The sequence below is a fragment of the Pelecanus crispus genome, chromosome 2, assembly GCF_030463565.1.
Source record: "Pelecanus crispus isolate bPelCri1 chromosome 2, bPelCri1.pri, whole genome shotgun sequence".
Classification (NCBI taxonomy): domain Eukaryota; kingdom Metazoa; phylum Chordata; class Aves; order Pelecaniformes; family Pelecanidae; genus Pelecanus; species Pelecanus crispus.
In genome coordinates, this window is record NC_134644.1 from 63796764 (window position 1) to 63813253 (window position 16490).

Sequence of the window (16490 nt, forward strand, 5' to 3'; positions counted from 1 at the left end):
AGAAAGTCCCCTGAAGTTAAATTCAAAAAAGGCACTTAGATGTTTTCAGCATGGGTGGTACATTTCCTAGGTTTTATGCACCCAACCTTCCAGGAGCAAAATTCAAGCTCTCTTTGGAAGTAGCCTGTGTACAGCACAGGAGAGCACCGTTTCAGTACCAAAGAGATGGTGCAGTGCCTGTGCAGCATGTGTAATAAGCCCTGGGGATAGTACTTCATCCCCAGCTGCACAGTTCCTAGGCTTGACAAGACCGAGCCTGAACTGCTGGAGAACAGAACCAGGACTTGGAAGACCCATGTTTTGTCACCAGCTCCATCACTGGCCAGCAGAATGAGCCCTCTGCCCCAGCACTGTTTATTGGCAAAGCTTTGTAGAGCACTTTCGAGTTTTTACAGAAAACACTTTGACAACTAAACTAAAGCTGACAAGTGAGAGATCCTGAGTGAAAAGCTGGAAGTGTGTTCCAGCTGCCAAAACATGCAGGAGCTCAGTGCATAGGTGTCAGTCTTCAGTAAGCCAGCTCCCATAAGAGGCACATTGTGGGGTATGTTTCATGGATGTAACCAAATCATGCCACAGGAGCATGAGACAACACTGAGTTCACTCAGCCGGTGGCACATAGCGGGCTGCAAAAGGGGCACAGCTGGGAGCCTGGGGAGGCTTCCTCCTGGGTTGTTACAGGAGCAATCTCAAAATGTGGCACCCCTTGCTGAACTGAAGCCACAGCCTCATTTTGTGTCTCTGTAGTGTATGAGCTGTACATTAGATAAGAAATGCTTCCTGTCTGCAGCAGCCAGGCGCCAGACTGAGGCTGCTACATGCTGTTTCACAGCCACACGCAGGACTCAAATGAAGAAAAATTGCATTTAAGATCTGAAGGTCCAGTCACCTGTCCAGTCACATTTAATTACTACAGCTTTAAAAAAAAAGTATTAAGATGTTCAGATGGATTCTTGTGGGGGAACAAGTACTGGAAAGGAACCATGTGTTGCATACAGCAAATGCAAACAAATTTTGGACAACAGAGTACTGTACTATGCTCTAATTGCACAACACGGCATTATACTAACTAACAGGAAAAGGGGAGAAAGCTGCAGATTTTTGGCTGATGTAGAACAGCTTCAGGGGCTGATCACCTGGAGTCCATCAAGCAAGTAAATAACAGGCACAAATAAATAGAAATAAATTCTATAGAAATCATTTCAAGTGGCTTTGGCAACATATTCTAAGTCTTTTGTGATAGATAGCAGCTATTCATAATGCTTGGGAACAATGCAATGTCCAAAAAACCCCAAACCATAACAACCCACCCCAAAAGCACAGAACTGAGGGTTTATTTGTTCTATAGTGACTTACAAAACACTGTAAAAGAATGCAACAGCTAAATCAGGAAAGAAACGTAAGTAACATTTGCCTCTCTCTTCTCAGCACAAAGAAATTTGTGGGATGTGTCATGTAAGCCAGTTAGCAAGAATATTTTGACTTTTTTCTGGGTAGCTCATTGTGTCAGCTTTCCACAGATGGAAGTGACTGAGACCATATTATTATGTTTAAGGTGTGTGTTCTGTTCTCCCAGTGCATGTTTCCAAGTTAAAAGGACATGTCCTTCTGCAAAAGATGCAACAAATGAACTTTTTAACACTAGGGAGCTCTATGGGTCTTGATGACTCTACTTTTGTAGGGGGCATTTTTTAGAAAGGTTTATGGCAGGTATTTTAAACAGTGGTTATAAACTGTCTTGTACTTTTGGTCAAACAGGTATGCAAACAGAGGGAGAGACACAGAGTGGATTTCTGCAATTACACATTGTGCCATGTACACTTCAAAAAAACTGGCTGTGGTTAATGGACATAGCATCCTAGATATCCAAAAAGTCTCTCTTCACTTGTATGGTTATAGACACCCCAGTGCTGCTGTCTTTTCCTCAGCGGTGCCATCTGCTCTCAATCAACACATTATCACTGAAACAACTAGTCACTAGTCCCCTCCTAGAATATGCTGTAGATTTAGGAGGGGTGCAAATGAAGACAGAAACCACAGAGAATAGCACAGCAGAACAATATTTTCTTAGTAAGTGGCATAAACCAGTTAGGCCAAAAACTAACAAAAATAAGAGAGGGGCATTTATTTAAAATGGGAAAATGTTTATTTAATCTGGAGAAAATTTGTTTGGCTGCCTTCTCTGGTAGGAGGGTGTGCTTTTTTGATGCAGTCAGGAACTAAGGGGAAGTTCTCTGCTCCTGTGTTATACCACTTCAGCAAACAGAGGGAGCAGATGTAGTAATTAAGTGTTCTCAAAAGGTCACAAAGTGAGTTGATTAAGTGAATTACTGAACTTAACAAAACCATGTCAGAATCAAGAGGCAATTGTGCATTCTCTTTTATGCAGTCTTGTGCTGTAAATAAAGCACTGCTCTAATGGTAACATTTTCTGTAACAGGAAAAAGATAAATGATTTTTGTTTAAACTTGTAAAAGGTCTTGTTCATGATATCAAAAATTTTCATAAACAGCACAGTCTTGCCTTGCTCTTCAAGAGTTCTAATGGTTGAAGCACTGACTCATTTTGGTAAGCTGTTCATGACTCTTTCCTTAGAGGCATGCCTCACAATAGATATTCATATTTTACAATAATGCATTTCATTGCCATATCTCAAAGTATTTTGACAGAATGAGTAAATGTTACATTGTCTGCATAACAGGAACAACAGTAGTGACACAGAAATTGCTTGCAGTAAAATTCAATTAAGAGAGAAAACTGGAAGTAGAATTCAGGCCCTCCATACCTCTCGTCTTACCAGGTATCTGAGGGTTAAGACATACATGAACTCCATTGGTCTTGTCTTTTCTGCAAATTTCAACCTTCCGCTGGAAATGCTGGCCATATTTCCTACATATCCCACTCTTCTCTACTTCATGGGATATTGTGAGAACTCATGCTGCTGAGACTAAATCAAATATTGATATTAGCCACTGAATTATAATCCTGGGAGTGGTAATGGTTGAAATCTGTTCTCAGTCCCATTCACACTACAAGCCCAGGTTTTAGAAAGCACAATGAAGTTCTGAGAGAGTCTCCTGAATTTTTCTTCTCTGGTAATTTGTATTTCTCATTTAGTCTACTTCAGTTGGGTATTTCAGTATCCATCCACATGAATGCTACTGTGTAAAAAAGTCTTTGAGTGATCCAGAAGTCATTTACATTTTTGTGAAATAGCCACATTTTTGTATGAGGCAATTTTGTGAGACACACAGAAAGCTACTCTGCAATAAAAACTAGCCTCAGGTTTGAACCATCTACTATGCAACTGTTTACCTGATAGCAGAATTAGTCTGCTGAGTAAGCTGAGTCCTCTCAAAAGGCAAATAATAACATGTAGAATAATTTTTCACCATTTATTTCAGAGAGAGCAAGTGCATGCATGAATGCAGACATGAGGATTCTTACTTTGAAGGAAAAAGAAGTGGAGAATAAAACCTATCTGAAATAGAGAGAAAAGTTTCGAGAGACTCTTCAAAGAGTCTCTCAACTAATCCCAAGGGATACTGAAGAAGTGGGAGATCATTCTGGGGAAAAAAAAGGAGATCTTGAATTGAACTCTTCACACCCTGCCTGTGTGTGTGCATGTTACCATGCTTCTTACCTCCAGAATTATTTGCTCACTCCTTGATGGGCATTGCTGTATTGTGCAATTTGGAGTTCCCTACCAAAATTAACTTGAGACCCAAGAAAGTCAATGGAGAAAAAAACAGGAGAGACAGAAATTTGGTTGAAATACCTGCTGGAGCTGCCAGTCCCCCTTCACTGACCAGGCAGCCCACAAGAACTAGCTCTCTGTATTGGAAGTCTGCCTTTGGTAACCCCCTCTAGAGCCAGCACAAGGAACCGTGCCAGAGTTCATCCAGTGATAGAAGTGTATCCTACTAAGAACTATACAAGCTTAAAACTCAGGATGTTGGTACTGAAGTGCAGCAGATATGCAGAATGCACAATATAAGATTCAGTGGTGACAATAAATTAAAAAAAATTTTTAAAAAAGGCTTTCACAACCTTGATGCCCTTTTTTCTTTCTGGCTGACCAGTAATCTCATTACAGAATGCGTGAATAACATTGTTTGAAAGAGGTTGCAGCACAAAAATGTCTTTAAGTAATTTTGTGTTGCATTAAATAAATTGTTTGGTAGTTCTGTAAATAGAAGGTGATGGTGAAGCCTGAAGAGCACTCTTTTTGCTACTAAGCAGTAGTATAGTGAATAATGTAGGAATGATTTAAAATTAAATTCCTTGATATTTCAGCAGTTCTGGATGCCTCAGTACCTCTTCAAAGATGCTTAGTTTTAACAGCAAGTCTCTCAATCTTTCCTGCAGTTACAGCACATAATGTGTTTAAGTTATATATGTATGTATGTGTGTATATAGAGGTACATAGTTACATATTGAAATGAAAGGGACCAGGAAACGGCATGCGTTTTAGAAACCTAGAGAGAGAGGTGTATGTAGTTTGCAATTGGGGAAAAAATAGTAATTAAGCAGAAAAGGGGCTGTGGAGGGAAGGAACTCTTACCTCAGGAGACAATCTGCCCTACTTTCTTTTCTCACATTTTGAAATCTATGAATCTTTTACTTGCTTTATCACTTTTCCTGATTCCCTGCAGGCCAGAGCTGACAGCTAAGCCTCCGTTTTATCTTAAACTGTTCAAAGCATGTCAGAAAATTACTTACCCTGCTGAGTCTGAAAGTGGCAGCATGATTCCAGGAACCCACCTACTGGTTACCCCCAGTCCAGGTGATCACCATTGCTTGAGTGAAATCATAATGATAGTCCCAGAACAGCTAGCAGATTGTTACAATATATGGTCTTTTACAGCTTCCAACTGAAGACCAGAAACTGAGTTGACTCTTTTTTTAATTTTCTCTCGAAGTAATTATTTATGTCTTGGGCCACTCTGATACCAGCACATAAAGATAGTATTAGTTTTTCACCCTGTGTTATTAACAGCTGTTTTGTATATTATGTGGACAGGGTCAAGCAGTTGCACTGTCTGTAACTGTCTTGACTGTTTATTCTGTGGGCTCTCTATACTGCCTTTGAATACGGCCTTTACAAATCCTTTCTATTTTTATCCCATTGCGCTTCTAAGAATTAGCTTTAAAATACACTCTTGTCACTACACTTCAGCATGATAAAATGCAGGGATAAGGTGAGTGCGGCCACATTCATGTCTCTAAAAATAGGATTCTACTGGAATTTCTACAGTAATTTCATTTTAGTAAGCTTTAACTTGTGCTGAAAATTTATATACTTCAAATAGTTCTCTGTGATGAAGCAAAATAAAGCAGGATAGGAATTGCAGACTGTTCATGCTCAGCTTGTATCATGAAATTATATGCTCGTGTACTGCTTTTCATCTTCAAAGTTTTACCATCTGTATTACCATCTCTGAAAAGTGACATGTAAGTAGCTGGCATATGAGATTCTTAGGTTGAATTTCTTCTGACTGATGACACCTGAACTTGCATTTTGCAGTTCTCAGGAGGAAGCTATAACACCATTCTTTGTTGGTGTTAGCACTTGTGAGCTGTTTCTTTTTGGATATCTGATAAGAAAGAAAACACTAATGCTAGGCACAGCTCCCTTTATTGTCACAGTGTATCTTTTGATTTTGCACTGATGAGAATGTTTGCAGGGAAGTTGGTGGTGGTGTCCTGTTAACTGGTAACCTGTTAACAACCAGGTATGAAAGTGAAAGTTAGAGGACTTGTGAATCCGTGAAGGTCTGGAGACCCACCCAGAATGAATCTTTCAGTTCTCCCCACTATACTGAGATCACAGGAGTTAGAGATGTGTACTACCATTAGTTACACACATCAGAAACTTTCTCATTTTTGTAGGGTGAAACATTTCCCAAAGGCTCTCCGAAATCAGCAGGGAGTTTCTGGATGTCATTTTGCATCTTTGCTTACCATATTGGCTGAATTCAAGCCTTCAACCCTAGTCCCATTAGTCAGTAAGCATTCCTGACAATGATGTCAGTGATTTTATTTCTTTTAAAATTTGACTGTGTTGTTGGCACAGCTGGACTCACTATGCAGTGCAAACAAGGGCAGTGGTCTCCAATTTACACTAGCTGATTATGCAACAACAGAGATGTACTAGCTTGAAATGTATACCTTGAATTAAGAAATAAATGTCAGTTATATGGCCTTTATGAACTATTTTAGGTGCACAGGAATTTAACATGAATCATGTTGCTTGCTGTAATGTCTTTCTTTGCTTTTATTATACCGAATCTTGGCCAATTTATGTGCCAATTGATTTCTGAAATTTTGGAATTTATGAGTCCCGTGAAACCTTATCGTGATGCTGTGGTAGTGACTAGTGTAAGTGTGGAGAATAAGACTGAAAAGATACCGGGTAACAGGCCTTATTGCCTCCTTGTTACACAAACATTGCACTGCAGAATTTACCATCTGAAGATGTTCCAGGCATCAGAGATGCAGTGAGAGACTTGGACAGGATTATCTTAGATAGGAAGGTTGTATGCAAGCCACTGTTGCATTATTTAGGTTAGTTAACTGACTTTATCACATATTATAAAAACGATAAAAAAACCCAGAAGGGCAATTGGGTCATTTATGTGTCCTTCATCAAAGCACAGTTCATAGAAGTAATTCCAAAATAATTCATTGTCCCCTCTTAGAGCATTGCGATGTGGTTTGGTTTGTGCCATCAAACAATCAACAGTATTTTGGATGATTTCTCCAAAAATACAGTATAGTCACTAATAGTATAGATACAGGAAGAGAAGCAGATTTTCCAAGTGCAAACTGCACAATATGAAAGCTTGGGGTACCCAGGCACACATTTTCATTTAGAGACAGATTTTGTCAGTGCTTTGCTTCTCAACTGTAAAAAGGGGACAATAATATCCCTACTTTATGAACACACAGGAAAACAATATCGGTCTTCCAGGCACCTCACAACTGAACAAATGATGAAGAATCTGCTCTCCTTATTAGATGGACAGATCTGCCAATGGGCTGATGAAAGAACCAATGCTGAATGAAAGTGATAAGCTACAGATCATTGTAAGAGAAATTAACTTCAGCAGATGCGAAGTTCTGTATTATGCAATATTGCTTGCCCAGACTTGTGGTAGCTGCTATAACTGTTTCGCTGCAGTTGGGTTGTGTGGGAAGGGGTATCAATGACATGGCTAGCGAGGCAGAATTTTTAAAGACGGTGCTTTTTTTTTTGTGCTTTTTTTTTTAAATTTTGCTGAGTAGAAATGTAAAATAAAAATCTGTATTTTAAAATACTCATTTGTTTTTCTTTCTTTCTTACAGCTTGTGGCCAATGCAATTCTTTTTGTCAGTGTAAATTTGTATGGTGTCTTTGTGAGGATTTTGACAGAAAGGGCTCAGAGGAAGGCGTTCCTTCAGGCCAGGAACTGCATTGAGGACAGGCTGAGGCTGGAGGATGAAAATGAAAAACAGGTCAGTTTCTAAGCCTTATTTCTTTCTCTCTGTTTCTTCTGAGATGACTGTAGTTATATGAACTGCAGGTCAGGACATTGCTGCTGAGTGCATGACAGGGCATGTATGTGTTTCCATTGCAAAGGAAGGGTGCTGTCTCCCCCCACCTGTTTCAGCTCTTCCTCCCCAGTGCATGCACACTCTTTGCTCTTCATCTGCAGCGCGCACAGAAGGCACAGGCTGACCCCACGGCTACTGTCAGTTCCAGCACCACAGGGGATGCATTTTAGGGCTGAGGCAAAGCTAACGTAATATTGCAATCTAAAATCCTGGGGTTTTTTTTCTGCATGGATGTTTTTGGGTGGGTGTTAGATATGCTGTAAATACTTCTCTTCTGGCTGTGTGTGCTATAACCTGTTTGCATTCATGACACCTATAAACGAAAGTCTATATTTTGGGGAGAGGGGGCTGCACTGATATACATTAATAACTGTGATAACCATCTATTCTTTTTCTCAAAAGCCACCTTAGTAGTTTGATGGTTTATTTCACACAATCTTCCAAGCAGATTTAGGAACAATGAGAAAAAACGCTATATTGTGGAGCTTGCTGTTGTTATTCACAGGTCTGAATCTTAAACCTAGTAAGATCTGTAAGGTTTGGACTATATTTTTCTTTCTTTCTAGGTGATAATAGAGGGTCATTCTGGAATACATAGGTATAACTCCATTGACCTGTGTGGAATGATGGTAACTTATGCCAATAAAGAACTTAAGCGGTATTCAGACCTTGCTATACAAAATTTTGGGGTCCTTAAAGCTTGTGTACCTCACAGTTTTACTTCCCTTCACTTGCAATTTCTCTAGCAAGTCTATTCCTGTGTGAAATAACGCAGGTCCTTAAGTACTTTCTGTTATGAATTGAGTGAATGCATTTTTATGACCTGAACATACTCTGCAATAAGTAGACAACTTCTTGGAACAACTGCATATCTTTGCTGGCTGTGTAACAATGGTATTAGGATCAAAGCCTTTAGGTTTCATTCTGGTCTTTTGTAATCCAAAGCCACAGATTTTCAAAGGCATAAATGTGCCGTAAGTGAATTTCCATGGGATTTAGGCAACCCTGCCATTTGTGCCTTTGAAAGCCCGCTTCTGTGATCCAACATGAAAATAATACTGATTTTTGTGTTTCTCTAGTTATCACATTAGCAACCTGTCTTATTTTATATTTTATCCATGCATATAGAAACACAAGAAAGCAAATTACACATAAGTACCATTATTATTGATAGTATACCTGGAGAATCCTGCAAATGTTTTTCCGATGCAGTATACAGGTCAGTGAAGAGAATGCACTTTTTTCCTACACTTGTGAAATTAACATTATGCAACAGTGTAAAACTCAATACAGTGGTGAAATATGCTAATTAGCTGTCAAAAGTACCACCAAAATACTTCCTGTGGCTGCTCTCACATTACATTAGAATACCTCTAAAACCAGGGTGAGAATTAAGACATGATTACAGGCCACAAAATTATTCTGCAGTTGCTGTGGGATAACATAGCCCAAGTTTCCAGCTGGGAACACTCAAGAGCATTTGAGAGGAAAAGAGACATTGCTGACCTAGTTCAATTTTTGTGATCATTCCTGTATTTTTGTTCTCTGAAGTACCAACATTACATGTTAAAAAGGACTGAATTTTTCATCAGACTTTCTTGTCTCATTCAAATGCTCTGACCTAAATACTGTAGCCCTTTTACATAGAGAATTGTAATCCAAAATGCTAAAACCTTTCCCTGGTATTTCTGTGCAAGTCTCTAATGGGAAAGGAAAGAACATGCTTTTGGCTTTTGAACATACACAGGCTTCTGGAGTTAAAGTGTTGACTCTGTGAAACAGATACCACAGCTGAAACTGTAAGTGAGATTTCTTCCTCTGTGTCCTATTTACAGTGATTCTCCTCATATGGGATTCATTTGTAGTAACAGTCCCATGTGATAATTTTGATAAATCTATTTTTATGAGCAAGAGCAAAGATCTCATGTTGTAGCATTTTTGGAGTCATCGTGCAGGAGTTTTCAAGTAGACTGTGAAAGTGTTGCTTGGGGAGAAGGGGAGCAGACGGGCTCTGTTTATTTTAAAATTCAGTGTAATGTTCACCTTGTTATCTGTTCTCTGTGGTCATAACAAGTAACTGGCCTTGATGCTGGCATCATCCATTTATGTTGCTGAATGTTAGACTACAGTTCCAGAGTAACACCAGATGTGAAGGCCAAGAACTAAGTAAGTTTTAGACCATGAGCAAATAATTCTAATCATTCACTTGGGATAAGCTGCTGCTTCTCATGTTGTCTATAAATCTCAGCACCAAGACCATCCTCTGCAGAGCAAGCAGTTAAGAATAAATATTGTGAGGTGGGTTCTGTTGCCTGGAACTGTGCTTGTTCTGTTCCTCTTAGTCAGAGCACCTGAGCACTTCCCCTTTATTCCCACTGCACCATCTCTCTGTGTCCATTAATTCCAGATCATCCTTTGCCCATACAGCAAGCAAGGCATTGTCACCCTGTTCCCTGGAGGACTCCCAGCATTAGATGTCCCTACTGATCCTGAGAGCAGCCTCTAAGCACTGCTTCACCCCTTCCCAAGTGAGCAAGAAAAAAGGGGCAATCAGGGATGGGGCAAGAGGGTTGTGTTCAGCGTAGAGGAAGAAGTAATCTGCTGCTGATTGAGTCTGCTTGCCATCTGATTCAGAGGGGAAACCAGTAAGGAAGTTGTGGCTTACCATGTATTAATTCCCAGCATGGCAGCTCCTGAAGTGGTGTCGTGCTCCAAGGAAGTGGTAGCATTGTAATTCTGAGGCCATCTTAATTTGAAGTGCAGCTGGACCACCGTATTTAAAGGCCTGTAGACTCCCATTTTCCACTTCTCTAGTCTCTCTTTCAGCATGCGTACAGTTTAGTTTTATCCTCCCCACAGTTTTGTGATGGTGAATTTCACTCTAATTATGTGCTCCGTGAAACAGAACTTCCTTTTATTTGTCGTAGACTTGTTGTCTGATGACTTGATTGAGTGCTCTCCAGCTCTTGTTTTGTGATAAAGTATGAGTAATCATTCTACAGTAACTTTTTCCATGCCACTCACAACACTGTAGACTTGTCTCATAACCCTGCTCATCTCTCCTTCCAAGCTGAAGAACTGTAGCCTGTTTAGTCTCCTGATGTGTGGAAGCTATTTCCTACCCCAATCTTGCCAACTTTGTAACAAATCTTACTCATGTTCCTCCCCCCCGACAATAAGAATATTTTAATGCATATTCATGCACTGGATTTGGAGATAAAGCGTATAACTTCCATCAGTGAAATGCACTTGTTGCAGCACAGGCTGATATGAAGAGTGCCTATTGTTTTCTTCTGAGGAAGGCTGGAAAAATGTTTGACTTCATGCAAACCTCCAAAGCCCACAAAACCAGCTTAGATATCTTCACTGATTTTTAATTGTGTAAGTACATGCAAATATGTTTGCAAAATAAAGACCATCTTTCAAGCACCTTCTTTATTTAGATCTTTCCTTCCCTCCTAAATGGTATTTTTGTACTTGCTTGCAACTACAACATGATGGTGGGAAAACAACTGGAGGACAGCAAAATCTCCAGAATGGGGGATTGGCTATCTTAAAAACTATTCATGAATTCACATTTAGCCTGTCAAACCATTGGGACTGGAGAAGTGTATTTAGTGGTGGCACCCATCCTTCATGAAATAGTTGTGTACTCCACTACAATGCATGAAATTTAAGTTTATTACAGGCTTTAACATAAGAAGCTGAAGGAAGCATTAAAAACTACAGGGAGTTAAGCACTGGGCTGAGACAGCGAGCTCTGTGGCTAGCTTCAGGGCTAGTCTAATTAGTTTTGCTGAGAGGTAGGGTTGTTCCCTTTGCTCATACACCACCATGCTACTGCAGTAATGCTGGTTCTGGGAGACAGACTAGCACCTCGATGTTGCTCTGCAGTGCTTCCATACATATTCACCGGATCATTTGAAGCTGGTTACATTCTCTTTATGCAATGCTGAATTGTGCATACAAAGGTCTGCATATATATGTGTATGCATTCCAAGTGTCTGCTGCATTTTTAGGGCAATATCCTTAACATTCCATATAGTAACTGGGACATCACTGAGTGAGAGATTTGATTAATAACTATTCATGGAAAATGAAACAGTGTCAGCGAAAGATACCACGTGTCTCAGTGCAGAATACTTTGAACTGCTGCTTAGAGCGTTTTCGATTCAAATTCCCTGCTGCGTTCAGATCCCCCTTCAAAACAATTTAATCTAGGTATTATACATTTTGGATATGTGTACTACCTCCTGTACCTTTGGGTAAAAGGATGGCACCCGTAGGCAGCCCTCCAGTGGTTTTGTCTGTTATGTTTAATTTCAAGCGTTTATGAAAAGAGGAGAAAAAATACAACATTATGTTTGAACAAAGCAAACCATGTTGGACTTTCATTTTGGTAATGGATAACAGGTTGCTGGGGTTTTTTTCTTCCAATTCAGCAACCAAACTGAAGAATTAGTTATTTACACAGCCTCAGGCAGAATTAATTTCTAGGGTGCCTGACAGCATGCTTATCAATGGATAATCAGGTTCTCCTCATGTTTCCCATAGTTTTTATTCTTGGAATCTTGCATCTTTTTTCATTGCAGTGCAGAAGAAAATACGAAATTTATCATTAAAACACAAGCCCTGTTTCCATAATCATTCGTACTGGCTCTGTGCATCAGCAAATCGCCCTGCAGCAAAAATTTCATCTGGATCATGTGTGGGCACAAAAACATGTTCTTGTCAAATTATCTAGTGTGCAACAGGGAGGTGATCCTGTTTTTACACAAATTGCAGGGCGAGAGATGATACCCGATCCTCTGCAAAAGTTAGCCAGTGAAATCTTTGAAAAACGTAGGTGGACTGACTAATTTTAGCTGACAGGGTAAGCCTGTACCACATTAGTGCTGTGTTCTGTGTTACAAGGAGGCTTAAAATTGAATTTATTGTGTCATCAAACCACAACCTTACATGGGAAACTCCACCTTCAAATATCTATTTGTTCTTTTCTAGGATCAGGGAAAAGAGAAAGTAAGGAGTGTTACAATTTCAGGCTCTCAGTTTGAACTGCTGGGCTTCACGCCCACTCATGCAGGCTGGCCAGCAATGCCTCTTAGCCAAATAGCAGCAGCAGCAGAGATGGGAACTTGTCTTGCTCTCTGCTTCATTTGCCACCTTTGGCGACTCGGATCCTTACACAGAGCTGAGATGAACTGTTGTCTATCTTTATCCTGCTACATGGCACCCCTGATCTGTCTTTCACCTTTCTGAGGTAAAAGGAGTTGTGAAGAGGCACGTTTCTCTCTCCCACACAGCAATAATTGCCCAGAAGCTTTCCACTGACAAGCATCTGTTAGTCCTCAGCCCTGCAATAGTCATGCATGTGTCTATCCTTAATACAGCAAACAATATACCTAAGGGCTACTCAGGTTAAATGCAAATCTTCAGGTGGAAGGCTTCAGCTTCTACCTGAAGCCATTAGGAACTGCTTGTTAGCCCTTGCAAGGCAGGGTATAGCAAACAAATAAATGTATTCTAATTTTACAGCTCTATTGCACCTCTTTTTATGCAGAATAAACATTACATCTGAATGCGGTTAGTGCCAGAAGCTGCGTTGTTTGGCATACCATTGGGATGATTCTTACCTAATTTTGGCCAAGTAAAAGTGAGGCTTGTAGATCTAACATTTTAACCTATAGGCAGTAATCCTTAGTAGTAATAGACACAGACAAATGTAGTTAGTCCCTTCTATCCTGAACACCTTGCTGAAAATTAGATGAGATTTTTCCCTGGGAGTGGTTACAGGGGGACACCTAAGCTTAGGTCTACGCAGCTGTATGATGAGAGGGAGAGGTGCCTTGCAACTGGACTTGAAATGTCAAAGTGTAGAAACTCAGTAACACAGCAGAAACTACACAGAGTTGTAAATCATACAAAGTATGTATATTTTAATTGTGTTCTAATTGTATTACTCTACCCACATGCCTTTAATTTGCAAAATGAAACGTATGGTATTATAGAAAAATATATAAAAGCCTTTAAAAACCCACACTTAAAACAGCAGGCCAGATTGGTACTATTACATAGAATCATAGAATCGTTTAGGATATTGGAAAAGACCTTTAAGATCATCCAGTACAACCATTAACCTAATATTACCAAGTCCACCACTAAACCAATTAAGGGTAAAGTAGCAAGTTCATGTTTCCTGGCTTGGTGGCTGCATTATTTTTAATGAAAGTAAAAACTAGGAATCATTAAGATTGGAAAGGACCTCGAAGATCATCAGTCCAATCATCAACCCAACACCACCATGCCCACTAAACCGTGTCCCAGAGTGCCATGTCTACATGTTTTTTGAACACCTCCAGGGATGGTGACTCCACCACCTCTCTGGGCAGCCTGTTCCAATGCTTGACTACCCCTTCCATGAAGAAATTTTTCCTAATATCCAATCTAAACCTCCCCTGGCGCAGCTTGAGCCCATTTCCTCTTGTCCTATCGCTAATTACTTGGGAGAAGAGCCCAACACCCACCTCACTACAACCTCCTTTCAGGTAGTTGTAGAGAGTGATAAGGTCTCCCTTCAGCCTCCACTTCTCTAGGCTAAACAACCCCAGTTCCCTCTCATAAGACTTGTTCTCCAGACCCTTCACCAGCTTTGTTGCCCTTCTCTGGACACGCTCCAGCACCTCAATGTCTTTCTTGTATTGAGGGGCCCAAAACTGGACACAGTATTCAAGGTGCGGCCTCACCAGTGCCGAGTAGAGGGGGACAATCAGCTCCCTGCTCCTGCTGGCCACACTATTCCTGATACAAGCCAGGATGCTGTTGACCTTCTTGGCCACCTGGGCACACTGCTGGCTCATGTTCAGCCAGCTGTCAACCAGCACCCCCAGGTCCTTTTCAGCCAGGCAGCTTTCCAGCCACTCTTCCCCAAGCCTGTAGCATTGCATGGGATTGTTGTGACCCAAGTGCAGGACCCAACACTTGGCCTTGTTGAACCTCATCCAGTTGGCCTCGGCCCATCGATCCAGCCTGTCCAGGTCCCTCTGCAGGGCCATCCTACCCTCGAGCAGATTGACACTCCCACCCATTTTGGTGTCATCTGCAAACTTACTGAGGGCGCACTCAATCCCCTTTTTATTTTATTCTTTTTTTTAAAAAAAAAAAAACAAAACACCAAAAGCTTGTGTCGAGGGCTGATTCTCAATAGATTGCAGCGAGGGAGCTGCTCTGCTACATATGAAACCCTGACCCAGAATCAGGTCATCTACAAACGATTTAGCGCCAGGTGCCCCACGATCATGCGGTATGTGACGGGGGAGAGGCGGCGCCACATCTGTCCACCCCTCTGGTCCCGACCACGAGCGGCGCTCCACACTGGGCCCGGTGGTGCTGCGGTATCGCTATGTCTAGGTGGGATTCAGACTTAGAGGCGTTCAGTCATAAGCCCGCAGATGGTTGGCTCGTGCCAGTGGCTCCTCCACCAAGTGCACGCACCAGGGGTCTGAACCTGCGGTTCCTCTTGTAGTGAGCAGGATTGCTATTGCAACAACACATCATCGGTAGGGTAAAACAAAACAATTTGGTTTAACTTTATTTCACCCCCTGAAAGCTTCCTGATGTCAATTAAGTCAGTTATCAGCCATTGCATTTTTTGACACAGGGTGTGAACTATGGCAACTGAACAGATTTTTAGAGAAGAAAATAGGACATATGAACTTTGCTTTTTAGTATAAGTCTGTGTAGTCACTCATGGTCTAACGGGGATGTCTTGGACTGCTGTTTTTTGCAGTTTGTTTTTTTCTCATAGATGTATGCATGACATATAGTCATATACCACCTACGTTAAGCTCTTATATGTTGTAATGGATGCTGGCTTACATTGAGTAGAGTTGACACATAAATATATAAGTTAAAAAATGGTAGTTGTGTCATTCTAAAACCTGTTGGTACTTTGGCTGTTAGGAGTTTTGAAATAAATATTGGGAAATTTTGACTATGTTCTGCTTCAAACAGCTGTCAATTAAATATGCTGGTGGTGTTTGACTGCGAATATTTCAGTTTATTTTTCCCATTTGCTCCGTGTATTTTCCATTAGAGACAATGGAGGAGGAGGGACAAATAAGAGCACACAAACCTGTCATTAGGTGATTAAAAATACACTACCGTACAGTTTTCAACAGGTAACATTGTGGATAACTGTTGCTAAGGCAAAGTATCTTAGGTAAGAACACTGGCTATAGTGCATCAGATCCTTAAGTTAAATAGTAAGACAGATACTTCCAAAGTGCTTTCTTATGGCTGATTTCTAAATTTAGAGCAATATCCATGACAGCAGTGCTGTGTAGACACTCATGCAATATTTTTCTGTGTTTTAGTAGGATGCCACAGTATAAAGTAATGCAATCTTAGGAGTGATTCCTGATGCTCTTTCCTCAGCAGTAGGAATTCATAGGGAGCTTTAAAATGTCATTAGGAAAGTTCTCTTACATGTATTTTTATGCTTGTCCACAGAATTGGTTTCACTTCTAGAAGTGTCTTAACTATAACAAAAAGCTAGCTAATGCTTTAACACAAGCTCTACACAACTTTCCCTGTGCCACTCTTCAAGTGCAAGGTGGTTCCACCATAGACCAGCAGCTCTGCCACATAGGTGCTTCATATTACAGCAGCTGGCCTAGCCACATGTGCAGTTTGCCAGATAGTTCCTGAATTGCTATGTTACTGCTTAAGCACAAATTATCTCCATGATCAGGATACTGAGCTGGGCACTTTGCTTTCATTCCAGTGTGTGACAGTATATGCTGTTGGAACACACGTACTGTCATAGACGTTTTGCCTATTCCTTTTGGTCAACCTTCTGTGAAGGAAAAGAGCTAGACCACATCCCATTAACTGGC

General features: G+C 40.7%; 1 protein-coding gene across 1 annotated transcript in view; it reads left to right on the forward strand.

Annotated features, from left to right (window-relative positions):
* Window positions 1-16490, forward strand: part of ADCY1 (adenylate cyclase 1) — a 153348-nt gene that overhangs the window by 37708 nt on the left and 99150 nt on the right. Inside the window, exon 2 of the mRNA XM_075705746.1 lies at window positions 7348-7497. Within this exon, the coding sequence (XP_075561861.1) occupies window positions 7348-7497 (150 nt within the window). The remainder of the gene's footprint in view (window positions 1-7347; window positions 7498-16490) is intronic.